We start from the raw sequence: 17,770 nt of genomic DNA, 5'->3' as shown, positions 1-17,770 counted from the left end.
TTTGTGATACTAAGTACATTTACAAGATTTAACGATCTCTTTAGGTAACAATTAAGTTCATGTAAACCCAGCTTTATGCAAGTAACGCGGAAACTTATCAAACCGTGCTAAGACAATGTTGTGTTGTGATGCGCTCAGTTCTGAACGCGTAAGAGGCTTGCAAATGTTTGCTTTCTCAGAACTTGGCTGTTTCACTACTGTGCATTGTCTTAGTTTTGTTAGTGGGTTATGTTTTGTTTGTTGAACGTGGTCTGGAGAATGATTAAATAGTTTACGTATGCTTTAAAACAGGGTCATCTTACAAGGATCAACAATACAATATGAGTTAATAAAAATCCTGACATGTCAGGAAAATTCCTGACGTCTGGTAACCCTCTGAGCTCCCGGAGATTGTTGTTTTTTAACTTTTCTTTTTTAGGGTTCCGTACCCAAAGGGTAAAAACGGGACCCTATTACTAAGACTCCGCTGTCCATCTGTCAGTCTAGAGACGGACAGGTCCGTCTGTACGTCTGTCCGTCCGTCGGTCTGTCTGTCGCCAGGCTGTAACTCATGTACCGTGATAGCTAGACGTTGAAATTTTCACAGATGATATATTTCTGTTGCCGCTATAACAACAAATACTAAAAACAGAATATTATAAATATTTATGTGGCTCCCATACAACAAACGTGATTTTATGCCGTTTTTTGCGTAATGGTACGGAACCCTTCGTGCGCGAGTCCGCCTCGCATTTGGCCGGTTTTTTATTTCGGTAATACTATGAATCCTCTCCGAAAACCTAGTTTATATATCAGTTAGATTACCATCCTTCTAATAATGAAAAGACAATTGACAACCGATGTGTCGCTTTGTAGGCGTCAGATTATCGACGGTTGTCCCAGATTTTAGTTAACGGTTACAAAAACACTTATATTGTTTGTAAATTCTTGGTAGTGACTTCCTCTGTCCTTGCTACCAGCCGTGAAGACAACCCATTGTTTTCCCAACTAATGAATTGACTGAAAATGTTTACCAACTGCTTGGATCTGTGGAATTTGAGTTCAGGGATATTGGCCCTACTTACGCTAGTTTCATATAATAGATAGATAGAATACTCTTTATTGGCACACCTCAGTAAAAGACACATAACTCATGTTTCATTTGGAAAATATAGGTACCTACTTGGCAATAAGCATAGCGTGTGTTATACCGTGTACAATATAAACTTGGTTGTTTGAAGATACTTGTTTTGATGCCTCAGCTGTTTTATGAACTACGCTACGCTATTATATACGAGTCGCGCTATGTTGCCGTACCAACTGCATTTCTGTCTTACATATCGCTGGTCTAATATTACAGGGTTCTATGTTAAATTTTCAAGGATAGTTGAAATTCGACTTTATATGACAATGTTCAAATTTCAGTTCGATAAAAGTGAAACATAGAACCTGTGATATTGGGCCAGCGATATGTATCTGTTTATTACTTTATTTGTTTTAATATTGACGACCGGTCTGGCCTAACTAGTAGGTAGTGAGTAGTGACCCTGCCTATGAAGCCGATGGTCCCGGGTTCGAATCCTGGTAAGGGCATATATTTGTATGATGATACAGATATTTGTTCCTGAGTCATGGTTGTTTTCTATGTATTTAAGTATTTATATATTACATATATCGTTGTCTGAGTACCCACAACACAAGCCTTCTTGAGCTTACCGTGGGGCTTAGTCAATTTGTGTAAAAAGTCCTATAATATTTATTTATTTAATATTAGTCTGTAGAAATATCATTATCAAACTGCACAACGGGACTTAATCGCGTATTTAAGTTTTAAGATTTACCTCCGACGTTTCGAGGACGGCGTTGTCCCCGTGGTCTCGGAGAAGACTGGCTCAAGTTGACATCAACATCTTCTAGCCGCGCGAGTTTTTCGAACTACCCGTACTTGGTCTTGTTTATCAGTTTGAACGTTTTGCGCACTAGGGATGTCACTCTGTCGACACACAACACTAACGATATTCGATTTATCGACTGTCGATATTCGTTTCCGCTTACATTTACTAATGACTGGATTCCATGTGGATGAGATCTTAAAACCCTCGTCCCGATTAAAATTGCAATGTTTTTTGATTTCAATGGCTTCCCGCACTTTTCTACTGTAGAAATGGCGATCCGTGGAGAGGATTTTAGGGTTATGCAGCTCAATCCAGTGGTTTGGTCCTGACTCCAGCAAATGCTCAGCCACCGCAGACTTGTTGACCTGACGATTTTTGACAGTTGCGATATGTTCCTTAACTCTTTCTGCTATGGTGCGCTTAGTTTCTCCGATCTAGACACGCGGCAGCGTGTCAAGCCAAGTTCAAGCAAAGGAACTGGCTAGCCAGCGCCGAGTGTAATATTACACGAACCACTTGGTGCCACTTTTGACCCTTCTATAACTCAAAACATCTTTGACGTAAACACATAAAACTACGTGTGTTTAATTATATCCATAAGGATATCTAGAAGCCCAAATTTCATGAAGCTAGCTCAAACGGTTATAAAGGTATGAAGGTCAAAAAGTCGTAAATTTTAAGACTGACTTATGACTTATAGTACCTAAACCTAACCTACTTCCAGATGACCTAGAAGGATGAAATTTGGAATCCAGCTTGGTTATTGTGTGTAACCGTAGGAAAAAATCTAAAAATAAAATAAAGTTAAAAAATAGGGGGGGTCCCCATACAAAAAAACCACTTTTTATTAGGACTGACATATAAGTACCTAAACCTAACCTACTTCCAGATGACCTAGAAGGATGAAATTTGGAATCCAGCTCGGTTATTGTGTGTAACCGTAGGAATAAATCTAAAAATAAAATAAAGTTTAAAAATAGGGGGGGTCCCCATACAAAAAAACCATTTTTTATTGAAACTGATATAAGTACCTAAACCTAACCTACTTCCAGATGACCTAGAAGGATGAAATTTGGAATCCAGCTCGGTTATTGTGTGTAAGCGTAGGAAAAAATCTAAAAATAAAAAAAAGTTAAAAAATAGGGGGGGTCCCCATACAAAAAAATATTTTTTTATTGTAGCGTTGGAACCGTTACAAGCAGATATTTGAAACTACCCCAATATATGTATTATTATATTTGCTATATTAAAATAAAGTATAGTCAAAAAATAAGTGGTGCCCCATACAAAAAACTTTTAATACGCTCTAAACAACCGGCCAACGGTGTGTCGTCGGCGGCGCGCGGTACCACATAATTATACAAAGAACAGAAGTAGAAACCATACAGCGGAAACACAAGAAAAAACATTAAATCTCAATACCTGCCTAGTTTTCTTTACAAAAAGTATTGATATCCCACCAAAAACATAAATGTAAAAAAGGAGAGCCAAGTTCAATACAAAAATTATGCTTGGCTGTGGGGCTCGCCGCAAAAAGAATGGAGATCTAAATGAGTGCCCCTGCCAAGTTCTATGCAAAATCCAAATATGTATTTATAGGAACAAAATAACATTATAAACAAGTATTAAACTCTATTTCTTTGCTTTATTGGATACCTATAACAATTGCTGTTATTTAAAAAAATGTGAGATCTTAAAGTAGGTTAGATTTGGCTTGGCCAGGTTTTATCAGAATTACAATATATATATAATGATTGATATAATGAAAACTGGCCAAGTCAAATCTAACCTACTTTAAGATCTCACATTTTTTTAAATAACAGCATTTGTTATAGGTATCCAATAAAGCAAAGAAATAGAGTTTAATACTTGTTTATAATGTTATTTTGTTCCTATAAATACATATTTGGATTTTGCATAGAACTTGGCAGGGGCACTCATTTAGATCTCCATTCTTTTTGCGGCGAGCCCCACAGCCAAGCATAATTTTTGTATTGAACTTGGCTCTCCTTTTTTACATTTATGTTTTTGGTGGTATAGGAACTACCACAACTGCAATCTATTTTATAAACGCCAGGTGACTGGAACGGAATAACGTCCTTCGGTGACCTTAGGCTCCCTGCTACTTTGGATAAAGGTGTGTACACCGTCTTTATAGAGTACTTTCCAAGTACTGTGCCAACTTTATCCGTTACCCCTTTTACATACGGCAAAAATGCCGGCTGTCTGGAGACATCAGGACGTTTCCGCCTTGCCTTTCGTCTGGGTTGCCACTTTTTTACCTTGTACCCGTTCCTCCTTAAAAACTTAAATACGCGATTAAGTCCCGTTGTGCAGTTTGATAATGTTTAATAATCGTGAAAGTTTAAATCAGTGTTTTGTAGAAATATCTTCAATTATTAACAGTGTGTGTCTGTTTGTTACAGCCATGAGCCTGAGGGCGGCGGGCGCGGCGAGGGCCCGCTAGCGCGCGCGATGCAGCCCGCGCCGGGCTCGCCCAAGCGGCAGCCTCCACAGAGCCAGCACGGTAAGTGGGGGGTATTACTTATAGTTACGCCCCGTTATCTAATGCTCAGTTTGGGGGCAAGTGATGGGGCAGTTGCGATAATCAATGTCTGGAATGTATGTCTAGACTCTAGAGCATTCACAAAATAAGAATTTTGACAAACAACCCTTTATAGATAAATATGAATCGACTAATAATGTGAAGCAACATCACTATTTGCCCCCAAACTGAGCATTAGATAACGGGGTGTACTTATAGTGTACGAGCTGAGACCAGGGCCGTCTTAAATTATGGTGGGGCCTTTGGGCACATAAGAATTAGGGGCCCTTTTGGAAAGTAAAGAAAGCGAATCAGACTAACATTTTTCTACTATGATCTTCTATTTATTATGGGTAATCAAATATACTGTTACTGTCTGTCCTTCGCGGCCCCCTGAGGATGGGGGCCCTGGGCACGGGCCCCGTGTGCCCTTATGGTAGAGACGGTACTGGCAAAGACACTCGAGTATGACGAGTAGGGGGTCGTGAAGGGTTGCCAGTGTTGCCATACTGCATGCAGATTGCTTTAAAGAGTTTAAAGCTTGGCGCCAGTACAAACCGCTGTAAAACTCGTCTCGCTCACCACACAGGCCGTTCAGTTAAAAGAAGGAAATTGCCAGGATATTACTGTAATGACGAATCTCCTGTGATCTAAAGGTGTCCACCGTCCAGTGGGCGCGGCATGGTTCCTTTTTATCGCCTGTCACTATGCCCTCACTGTCGCACTTACATATTAGTTACAATGTGACAGGCATAGTGACAAGCGATAAAAATGCGACCGTGCTACCGCCGTAGGTCTAGCGAAGCGGCGGTTAGAGCTACCCGTGTAAAAAGCGAGCCTTTAGCCAGATCTGGCTGCTGCACCAGCTGCAAGCAATCTGAAGCTGCGTAAACGGTGTGGGGTATAGCTTTTTTTAAAGTGAAAACGTGCAACACACGGTACGTTGAATTCGAACCATATGAGACGATTGCATAAAGTGTGCCACTATTGGAGCTTCGTCCTGTGCGATACCATCTACCCACGTCACCCACGTTTGACCCACGTGCGCAGATAACCGTAAGCGCCGCGTGATCGCGTTTGCTTTCCGGTTTAAACAACCGCACATCACATTCTCCTTGATATAAGTTCAATGCAAAAGAAACTAAATATGCAACACATTGTTTTGTAAAATTTTTAGATGACTGTAGAATATTTCAAACAGGTTAAAAACGTTTCCAGTGTAGGCTGAAAACCTATAGGCAGAGCATTATGTATAACACACCATAAAAGACCGGTAAAGCCTTTCAAGGATTCTTATTCTTCCGAATCCTTGTAACGGCTTCCATCCTGAGCTCAGGTCAGCTAGTAAGATATATTGTCTTGTCCCATACCTAAACATTCATGTTTAAAGTTCTCGGCGCCTTTCAAAAGCTCATGCAAATATGTAGCTTAGAAATTTGTCAAAGTAAGTTTGCCTGGACCTTCTTATCCATAAAGTTTGTTTCTAAATTAAAACATTATATGTATTCAATTTGTTGTTACTAATGATGCCATTAAATAAGACCATAAGTGTAGGTACGCTTACGCCTGCTAAAACATGTATCATCAGTTATTCATACCCGCTTTAAAGTCAAAATGGCGTAACAACATAAGTAATGCAAATTGAAATACCTACTTATCTTAGGCACAATAAAAAAAAAATTGTTTGTTTCAGACCATGAGATCCATATTTTTGTTAGCTAACCAGAAAAACTTACATCCTATGTTAGTACTTACATAAAAACACTTATAACTATTAACTATTTACTACCTTAACATATACATATTGCGTGCAGAGAGGAACACGGGGTAAGATGGGCTACTTAGCCCTGCCTATCACCACCTCTACCCAGTATTTTGTGAGGCGGCAGTCCAGACGTTCGGACAACGTCCTCAGGAGGCTGTTATCACTGCTATGGACGCGCTTCAGCAACAATGCTTAAACAATGCTATTAGTTTTTTGGGAAAGCTTATCAATCCCATCGCTTGTAATTAAAACCTAATTGGCTGGGTTAATGGGGTCCTCAAATATTTATACTTCTTCTTCTTCAACCTTAGCGGTTTCGCTGGCGCTAGGCTCAATCCGTCCGCTTTGCTGCTCAATCTTTTCCACTTTGCTCGGTCTTCAGCATTTTAGGAGTGAGATTGTTCTCTTCCACGTCCGCTGTCACGACGTCCATCCAGCGCTTCTTAGTCCTACCGCGGCCGCATGATCTAGGGCCTTGGACAGTCGGCTCGATTCGGAAAATGAATTAGAACTCTACTAGACGTCAACAAGTTACGATATGGATAATTTAAAGATATTTGTAAGATAGATATGTCAAATTTGACGTTTCCGCGATTCTGGAGGTCCTCTTGAACGATTTCGACAAGTTATGACTTAGATATCCAAGTCACATCTAATCGATATCTAATATAAATCTAGTTGATCTCTATCGTCTCTAGATCTTGTGATTATCTCGTTTCCCGAATACGCGTGAGTTAGGTTGAGGCATCTATTTCCGACGTAGTCTACCGGTCTGCGGCGTATATAGCCATACCATCGAAGGCCATATACGATTATACGTATTTATACTATTTTTTTATACTATGCACGAGAAATTATCTGCACTTTCTTATCTTATATCTACCTATTCTGTTGTCTCACTATCATACCGGTTTCGCCTCGGGCATTCGCTCCGTAAGCATCTTGAATGACAGGAGTGGGAGTCAAGTAAGCTTTAAAGTCAGTCGTGTGCAATTTGCGGCCCACGAGTCCCATTCATGGGCTCGTGCTTTCATTCACAAATTTACTCAATGAATTTGTGTAGAGGGCGTATTGGTAATGCCCATAGTATGTTGGGCTTGTTAGATAATCATGTGAGTTTCAATTTTAAATTAGATCTTTTTGTTTTGACTTATTAGATATTTATGATATTTAAATTCAAAAGAAAAATCTTAATCCATGTTATTTGCAAATGTCCGTACGCTGTAGTGACCGTTTATCGTCAAGCAAATCGTGCTCTTGTTTACCACCTTGGTATAAAAGAAATGTCTTAAATAAATTTGGCCATAGAACACGGGAGTTTTGTTAGCCAGTTCTAAATAAGCAATGTCAACTTCTCGACATGCCTTTAATAAAAACGCACTACCCAGTTACCCACAAACATTATGGTATGTCAAACGACGTTATTTTCAAATAAAGGCCAGTCGTTGACCTCGGCTATTACGCCTCCTACCCAATTACCAGGGGACGTCATCTGTACCAATCAATACGGCCAACACGGCCATAGATATCTGTGTTCAATATATCTATAGAACGACACAGATAGACTAGTTGGCACCTACGATACTAGACTTGACATAATACGAATACCAACTCATTTCAAGAGGTGATTTTAGTGACTATTCGCAGGTCCTAGGGGCGAATGAGCCAGGTTTTGCCACATTGATCGTACATTGATCTTATTTCTTACCAACGTGTATACTACGTGAAATGTGGAGCGTTCGGGTAGTAATGAACACTAAGAAAGTCTGCGGAATACTGAACATCTTTATTAAGTAAAATCGGGCTTATATACTACTGGTGTACGTGAGTGGCATTTAGATGACCTTTACATAAATGCAATTATAATTATTGTTCATTTTAATACATATGTGGACATTTAGCTTTCAATGGCCATAATAGACCATGTGAGTCTAATAATCCCTTCAGAGATTCACGGATCGCGTCACTCGTATCTTCTAATTACTAGATTCTCACGGGGCGTCATCATCTCTAATAGTTACCGATTGCTGAAGCCAACGAGCAGCAAAAGGTTCACCTGGTTATTATTTATTATATATAATAACTACGGACGTTTGGCTCTCAATGGCAAGTTTAACATGTGACCGAGTCTAATTATCCCTTCAGAGATTCCCGTGTCGCGTCACTCGTATCTTCCAATTACTCGATACTCACGGGACGTCATTTTTACCCATCAATAGCTGCCGATTGCTGAAGAAGATTCACCTGGTTATTATTTATTATAGTGTATAGTCCTCCTCATCGTTTTCGATGACGGCGACCCTGAATAAACATTATGGACTTTGTCTAGCGTGAGCCCTATAATGTGGCTGGCCGAACTTGCTCTTAAATACTCTGTGGCCAGCTTCGTTGAGCGTGTACACGTAGGAGGGCTTAGATCTCTCTTTCCGTAACTGGCGTTATATGTCTAAGCTTGTGTTCCTCCCAATGCTCAGGGTTGATGGCTCCGATGCCATTTGAGCACGTCCTTGTAGCGCATGTGCTGACCGTGCTTCTGCTTAACCACCGCCAACATAGAGTAGAGAACAGGTTTAGGCAAGCGGTGGTCATCCATTTATATTATTTTAAACACTATATAACTACGGACATTTGGCTCTCAATAACAAGTTTTGAACATGCGAGTCTAATTATCCCTTCAGAGATTCCCGTGTCGCGTCACTCGTATCTTCCAATTACTCGATACTCACGGGACGTCATCTCTACCAATCACTACCTAGTTGCCTATTGCTGTAGCTAACGAGGGGCAGATGGTTGACTTGATATTAAATTTGGAAAAGTATGCTCATTTCTACGAGTCGTGATTTTTTTTCGAGTCCTATTGAAGAGGGATTTTGATGGCCGCTCAAGAGGTGCAAAGCTCTTTCGGTAAACGTTGCGAGGAGTTTTCCTAATACGCATATAGGATACGATAGAAATAGTCGCTGCAAACGAGTAACTCTTGGTAGCTCAGTGAGTTGAGAAGCAGGCTTGTGTATACTTGGAAAATTTGACTAATGTCGCTGTGGCCCGGTGGCCGAGTGGTTCAGGCACCTGCCGCGATAGCAGAGGACGCTGGTTCGATTCCAGCCTGGGGCACTGGAGGCCTTGGTCACTTTTTCTTAGTATATGACATTTATTTCAGTTTATAATTTATGTAGTAGTGTTTCTACTTGATAAAAACAAATTAAAATATTTCCTGGAAAATAATTTAATTTGTTCAAATACTTCATAGGCTTGTGCCACTTAGAAAAAATAAGTGTGACATTCCATTTCCAACTGCAGCTGCAATACTGTTCATTTTACTATGGAAACGCGTCGCTGTCATTGTCAATTTCCATAGAAAATGAACAGTATTGCAGCTGCAGTTGGAAATGGAATGTCACTTTAAGTCGTCACATACATCAGATCCCAGAAACTTTCAGTATGGCCCACGCCCTGTGGCCTATTTTATAAAGCTACAAGTTACAATTTACAAGCGGAAGTCTCTTTCTAACCCTATGTGTTAGAACGAGACTTCCGCTTGTAAATTGTAACTTGTAGCTTTATAAAATAGGCCACTGGAGTCCCGGGTACCGGAGTCGCGAGCTCGTCTCGCATGTGGTAGTGAATCTATCCAGTTAGATCGTTTATTTCAAATGTCCTAAAAGCCAATGGTGAACTGTTTGTTTGCTGTTCTATGGTCCAGAATTTCCAGCTCACTCTAATGAGCCCCGAGGCGCGGCGAGCGGCAATCAACAACAATACTCATTTGACGATATTGATTTGTTTCTCGGCTGTGAATACCTATACCCTTATTACTAACATTAAGGCTGAAATGTAATAATTTATGAAATCTTAGTAATGTTTTGCAATAGTGTATTTTGATTTAACTATAAGTAGAGTAGGGTACATCGCCAATTATTAGCCAGTTTTCAATTACTGGCCACCTATACTAAAATGAATTCTGTGTATAGGTGAATAGAACTCATTTATGTAAGAGGCGGCCAGTTATTGAACGAGTGGGTTGTGGATAAATTTCAGTTACTGGCCATTTTCCTTATACTGAAAATGAGTTTTATTTATCTGTAAATAGAATTCATTTTTGGAATAGGTGGCCAGTAATTGAAAACTGGCTAATAATTGGATTTTCGTACCTTATATACTAAAATGAACTTTGTTCACCTATAAATAGAAATCAAATTAAGTGGCCAGTAATTGGGGGGTGGCTAGTAATTGGCGATGTACCCTATATAAATAAGATAAAACATTTTTATTTACAGAAACGGGTAATAATCAGTAAGGATATAAGTATGTTTTAAATTTACGTCGAAACAATGCAAATCTGATATTAAGGCAAAGGTATTAAGGAAATGAAACGAAAGGAAATTAGTTAGAAGTTTAAAAATATATACCGGGGGTGGCCTGTAACATGAGCAAATAATTAAAACATAGATTGTACTCCTCAAACGGCGACACTTTTGTTCTACAACTTTTAAAAGTTATGAATTATTTAGAATTCCTATTTTTCATACAAAATAAATATTATCTTCAATGGACGCCATCGTCACGCCATAACACTGTGATTGACGTTGCTTGTCAAGCCTTAAACAAAACAAAATTGGCAATACATTGCGTCTTAGAATAAACTTTAAAGTGTATTAAAAATCAAACCACGAGTTATTTTTAAAAGTCGCTGAACAAATGTTAGTCAGTATGAGGAGTACAGCCTACCGTTTAATTTTTTGCTCATATTACAGGCCACACCCGGTATAGTAGAAAATTTCAAATAACCAATCGTGAAATTAAATTTTAATTAGTTTTAGTTTTAATTTTAATGTTGTTTTTATTATCATTTTATTTGTTATTGGTAAATTAACTTTATTATGACAAAAAAAAATCAACGTGATATAGTGTTAAACACAGAAATGCTTTCAATTGGCTTGATTATAATCGCAATGTTATCCTAAGTATTATGTTATCCCTCGTCATTAATGAAACAAAAGAAATACTTATTCGGGTATAAACAAGATTTAATCATCAATGAACCACGCACATTCTATTCATTACGCGTTACGACGCGAAATTAGCGGATCTCAACTCATTGTCGACTTAATTAGCAAACTCCGAGCTAACTTGAGAGGTTTGCGTATTTAAGTTATTTAACCAACAATATACGGCGCTCTGTGGTTCCGTACACGATTCACTTAATTAGAGAGCATTCGTGAATTTCTCCGCGACAATTTGGGGGTTTATGTTAAATCGAATTAAATCTTGGATGTCGTTAATATAGCTCAGAGTTACCGGATTGAAGTGACAGTAGGTGGAATACTTAGCTCGTATAATCGATTGACGCTAGGACAGAAAGGTGAGTTGAGTGAAGACGCGAACAATTGACGTTTTTGATTGATGCTGATTAATGATTTATATTTCAATGAAACAAAACTAAAATCTAAAAACTAAACGCGCGGATTCGTTTCGTATCTGGTGCAAAGGTTGGCCATCGCTATCCAACGTGATAACGCGGTAAGTGCGATGGACACCTTTGCAACCGGGACAGCTCGCGGAGGTCTTTTTGAATAGTTTATTTGTAGTTTATTGATTAATTTAGATACTTTTAAGTTATTTTTTTAGGATTGTGTGTATAGGTACCATTAACTACGTTATTTGCTGAATAAAAGTTTATTATACCAAAACTAAACACGGAAAATAAAGGTCGTGAATTCAAGCCTCCTCGATGCTTAATAGTTGTAATAATTCTGGTTAAAAATAAAATGCAACAAAAGAGTCAAATAATACTATGAAATCCCAATTCATTAATACATTATCAAGTATATTTTTTATTATTTCAGGATCGGCGCCGGCGGACCAGTCAACATTAAAGGTCCACCTGCCTAACGGTGGTTTCAACGTCGTCCGGGCATCGGCCGATGAGGACGTGCGCTCAGTGCTACGGCTGCTAGCGAGCAGGCTAGCGACCGGCGAGCGAGTCTTCGCGTCGTGCTACGCGCTACGGGCGAGGCGGCTGACTACGGGCAAGGTAGGCTACGAAGTATAAACTAGTGGTTACATGACGTACGCTCAGTGCTACGGCTGCTAGCGAGCAGGCTAGCGACCGGCGAGCGAGTCTTCGCGTCGTGCTACGCGCTACGGGCGAGGCGGCTGACTACGGGCAAGGTAGGCTACGAAGTATAAACTAGTGGTCATATGACGTACGCTCAGTGCTACGGCTGCTAGCGAGCAGGCTAGCGACCGGCGAGCGAGTCTTCGCGTCGTGCTACGCGCTACGGGCGAGGCGGCTGACTACGGGCAAGGTAGGCTACGAAGTATAAACTAGTGGTCATATGACGTACGCTCAGTGCTACGGCTGCTAGCGAGCAGGCTAGCGACCGGCGAGCGAGTCTTCGCGTCATGCTACGCGCTACGGGCGAGGCGGCTGACTACGGGCAAGGTAGGCTACGAAGTATAAACTGACCGTAGTTATGCAGAAAGCGACCAAAGTTTTATTTTTGTCAAAGTGACTTACACCCTAAGTCAGTAGCTTTGGTCGCTTTCTGCATTGATAAAAAAATTTAGTTGGTCGTTTTCTGCATAACTACGGTCAATTTACTAGTGGTCATCGCTCGGTGCTACGGCTGCTAGCGAGCAGGCTAGCGACCGGCGAGCGAGTCTACGCATCATCCTACGCGCTACGGGCGAGGCGGCTGGCTGACTGCCGGGAAGTTAAGTTGCTAGGGTTGCTACCAACATACTAATGCCCTCATGATGTCTGTTGAATGCTTCTGAAGCTACTACCACCTACCTACCTACCACCTTGAGTACGCTCTGCTTGCGAGACGGGCTACTATAGGAACGGTAGCATAGACTTAACTATAACTATAATTAAATGCTAAACATAGTTTGTGTCATTGTGTGTTTTTAGGGTTCCGTAGGCCAATGGCAAAAAACGGAACCCTTATGGATTCGTCATGTCTGTCCGTCTGTCCGTGAATGTCTAAGCCACTTTTTTCCGAAACTATAAGAACTATACTGTTGAAACTTGGTAAATAGATGTATTCTGTGAACCGCATTAAGATTTTTACATATAAATAGAAATAAACGATAAATTTTGGAGGTCCCCCATACTTAGAACTGAAACTCAATTTTTTTTTTCATCAAACCCATACGTGTGGGGTATCTATGGATAGGTCTTCAAAAATGATATTGAGGTTTCTAATATCAATTTTTTCTAAACTGAATAGTTTGCGCGAGAGACACTTCTAAAGTGGAAAAATGTGTCCCCCCTGTAACTTCTAAAATAAGAGAATGATTAGACAAAAAAAAATATATGATGTATAAAAACTACTTACTAGATCTCGTTCAAACCGTTTTTCGGTGGAAGTTTGCATGGTAATGCAATGCAAACTTACTTTAATACGTCATAAATCGTAAACCGTAATTTTATTATATTACTTGCTGTTACGGAACTCTTCATGGGCGAGTCCGACTCGCACTTGGCCGCTTTTTTTACACTGAACATGGCACATTCTATCAGTGCTGTACAATAAGTATTCATCAGATAAAAATCAACTTATCTTACACTTTTCCAGATACGATGGATCCACCAAGACACGCCAGTGTCGGAGCTGCTCGCAAAATGGCCGGCGTCGGAATGGAGATTAGAACTGCGCGTGCGCTACCTGCCCGCCAACTTACGTGGCTTATGTGACTCTGACCGGGTCACGTTCCACTACTACTACGATCAGGTACTGTACCGTAGGGGTTGTCCATAAATTAAAATCATCCAAAAATCATGCTTCGAATGACCCCATTTCCTCCTACGTCGTGCTACCGTCATCCGATGTCCAGACCCCCCCCCCTAATTTGAAATGACGTAATTTATGAATAGCCCCGTACCACAGAGAACTCCATACATCAGATTTAGTAACAAACCAAAGACATGTAACTTCGTATAAAATGAATAAAGTCTAAGGAAAAAACGTGCCTCGGAAATCAAGAAACAGTCATTCTCGGATAGATGCCGCACACACCTTTAGCCTATGCTCGGCTAGATGGTGTGACGACACCGTTTCATATTTAACAATTATAACACATAGATATCAGTGAATGAACATGAATCAAAATTATATACAAATAATAAAATCATTATCAAAACTGATGTATCGAGTGAGCACTCTATGACCGTACACAGTTACAAAATGGCCGACTTTCGAATTTACGTGAGATACCTGCCCGTCAACTTCCGTGGGCTATGTGACTTACGAGGTAAGAGATTACGAGTTAATTTTAAAGTAATTTGCAGGGCCGTACAGCGCCATCTACTTCTTCAGCCATCTGTGACTTCAAAACTTTGTGCTGCTATACGAATCATTATTTATTTGTGTGTTTAGTCACAGAATAAATAAATGGTACTAGGCACAGAAGGTTCACTCTCTAACAAAACGCGTCTATTACGACAGCTATGACCGCAAGGTCTCGCAAGCGCGAGCAGGCGTCCGTTCCGTAGCGATGCGCGGCAACTACTACTGCTAGACACCAAAATTGGTGTGGCCGCATGTACTTGTAGCGACACGACGAAATCGCGGAGTAAGCCACGCCTGGTTTTTTTGTTAATTATATTGTACACAATTTCAGGTTCGACATGACTACCTCAACGCCAATCATCCAATGGTGGACCAGGATCTGGCGATACAAATATGTTGTTTAGAAATAAAGTGAGTGATACTTTAAACTAGCTAATCTTAACATTACATTGAATAATTTTACGAGTTAAACTCACTTGTTTTTAGTCACCCGCGCGACATGTTTAAAATCGATAATCTTAACTTTAGTTGGAACTGACTCCAATAGCAGCTAAGAAGTCTTTTTGTTACAAAAGTTTAGTAAATCTATGCCGATTGATAAAAAACCTCAGTAATTTTAATAACAAAACTTCCGTGAGACACAGACATATTAAATATATTAAAAACGCCTCCTCCTCCTCCTCACATGTTTCACTCCTCCTCGGTACGGAGTGAAACATGTCGAGCGTTTTTCGACTTAAAATACGTGAGTGACCCGTTTTTAATATATTTAATAAACCTCAGTAACTACAGCTGTTTACTGTTTGTTTGCTCTTTAATGGCATTCAGTGACTTGTAGATGTGAACAAAGACGTAGTTTTGTTCTTGAAATTCACCCCATGTAAAGCGGCCCACTGATTATCAGCTCGCCGGACGATATCAGCCTGGCAGTTGTTCGGAACTGTCATCCTTTGGCGTTTAACTGACAGGCCGATATCGTCCGGCGAACTGGCAATCTGTGGGCCCCTTAAGAGATTGTTTAACCGAATTGTCGAATCCGCAAGATTTATGTGGCTTTCCATTCAGCCAACAAAAATGCCATTATAAATGTAGTGTGTTCTTAGAGTATCCACAAACCTTATCGTGTTCCAGATACTTCTGCAAAGACATGCAAATATCATTGGACAAGAAGTCCAACATTGAATACTTGGAGAAAGAGTTTGGGCTTCACAAGTTTCTGCCCAAGTCGGTGCTGGAAGCCATCAAGCCTAAGGTGCTGAAGAAGGCCATACAGCAGCAGTTCAAAAAGGTACCTTATTTAATACGTTTTACAGTTTATTTTACTTCTGCAAAGATATGCATCAATAAGATGTCCAATATCGAATACCTGGAGAAGGAGTTTGGGCTTCACAAGTTTCTGCCCAAGTCGGTGCTGGAAGCCATCAAGCCTAAGGTGCTGAAGAAGGCCATACAGCAGCAGTTCAAAAAGGTACCTTATTTAATACGTTTTAGAGGTTAATTTTGCAGAAATCTGTTATTCATTCTCCGTACGCTCTGTAACTCTTATGTTGTCTTCAAATGTATACCTATAACAGCGAAGAATTTACATTTCTTTTCGTTTAGGTTTAATTGAAACGATGATGTCCTTTTCAAACGCAGCACAACTTCAAAAATCAAGTTATCGAGTAAGTCTGCTCAAGATGTGTTTTTCCAAAATCTTTAATTATGTCAATTTCATAGGAAAACCTATAAGGCTTGGACCTTTTTCTTGATTTTATAAATTCTAGAATTACATAGCTTTATGCGGTACAATATAACTTGAAACTAAGTACATATGTATGTAATAAAAGTCAGAATTATACTGCGACATAAAATAATAGACATTAAATAAGATGGACCTAAAAAAATCCATACTAAATTGTTGTCATGTAGCATTTTATGTCAAAAATGTGACAGTTACGTGGGAAGTGGCGCCCTTAATAATTTTCTACAATTTCATGTCGGACTATAAGTTGCGAAGAATCTAATTAGTCACGCCATCTATATTGCAGGTGGCGAACCTGTCAGACACGGAGTGCATGCTCAAATACCTGGAGACGATGCACACGCACTACGGGTACGATCGGGAGACCTTCACCGGGGCGCTCGGCTCCGGCTGGGCCATACCTATAGAGCTCGCCATTGGACCCGATATAGGTAAGTGAATAAGTTTTTGGCAAAAATTTCATTTTTGGTACAAGCTTTTATTGCCGACTGTACTTTTTTTTCCACAGGCAACTAATACTCATCGAGACAATTCTAAGAACCCCAAACACAATTAGGTTTCGTTGTTTTATCACAGAGTTCCTATGGCCACCTCCGGTCTCCATCGTCAGATCAGCTCGATGACACCATAATATTGCATTGTCACCCGACTTACATATTTACCTATGCAAAATTTCAGCTCAATCGGAAACCGGGAAGTGGATCAAATTTAATTTGCAAGATTTGATTACACACAGACAGACAGACAGACAACGGTCAGGTGAAACGAAATAACAGCTTGTAAAATAAATTCGCGATAGGTCTATAAATGTGAGTCAATCATGTCATGTTATCAATCATGTTCAATTTCATAGTGTTAATCCACCATCTTGATTTTTGAGGTATAACTTTTCTCATTGCTTATCTCTCTTTGGTCGGTTCCTTATTACTGAGGATGGTCACTGGATCCAGTGGAACCCCTCAAACAAACAATCTGTCTCCATCGGTTGCGGTCCAAAGTAACCTTCACTACTTGATGCTTGGAAGAGGCGGTGGCTTCCTTTATTTGTTGGCGATCGGCCTCGTGTTCTCTTGCCTTCGGTATTGCCAACAATGACCAATTTTTCCAGATTGCTATCCTCTCTTCGCATGATGTGACCGAAATATGACAGTATGCGTTGCAGACATATGGTGGACAGCTGCTCATTGCTTATAAACGTTTAAAAAAAAACAACGGCTTGCACTCCGGGAGTGCCGACAGAAGTGAAAACTCAATGACTAGTCCAAAATGTCTGCAGCACTATGTATAATTGACCCATCCTCCTTTCTATTGAAAAACTTTAGTTCCAAAATTACTGGTCAGTGAGGTTAAATTTGTAGCGTTAATTGTTTAAAATTCGAATAGAAATTGTAAAGTTACCTTGCAGACCTCGCATCTAAATATATTTGATCATGATATTTTGAGTTTTATTCACCAGTTCACTTTTATAGCGGAAGCAGTTATAAAGTTGACCCAAAAATTTTTTATTAAGCTATGAGCTTCATCACATATGTTCCTTGAGTAATT

At 40.0% G+C, this 17,770-nt stretch overlaps 1 protein-coding gene across 1 annotated transcript in view; it reads left to right on the top strand.

Annotated features, from left to right (window-relative positions):
- Nucleotides 1-17,770, top strand: part of LOC134673779 (focal adhesion kinase 1) — a 119,583-nt gene that overhangs the window by 56,648 nt on the left and 45,165 nt on the right. The window contains exons 3-8 of the mRNA XM_063531805.1: nucleotides 4,301-4,401; nucleotides 12,031-12,218; nucleotides 13,768-13,923; nucleotides 14,813-14,892; nucleotides 15,613-15,949; nucleotides 16,512-16,656. Coding sequence (XP_063387875.1) covers nucleotides 4,301-4,401; nucleotides 12,031-12,218; nucleotides 13,768-13,923; nucleotides 14,813-14,892; nucleotides 15,613-15,949; nucleotides 16,512-16,656 — 1,007 coding nt within the window. The remainder of the gene's footprint in view (nucleotides 1-4,300; nucleotides 4,402-12,030; nucleotides 12,219-13,767; nucleotides 13,924-14,812; nucleotides 14,893-15,612; nucleotides 15,950-16,511; nucleotides 16,657-17,770) is intronic.

Source organism: Cydia fagiglandana, chromosome 19, assembly GCF_963556715.1.
Source record: "Cydia fagiglandana chromosome 19, ilCydFagi1.1, whole genome shotgun sequence".
NCBI classification, from domain to species: Eukaryota; Metazoa; Arthropoda; class Insecta; order Lepidoptera; family Tortricidae; genus Cydia; species Cydia fagiglandana.
This window is presented reverse-complemented; position numbering and strand designations above follow the sequence as displayed.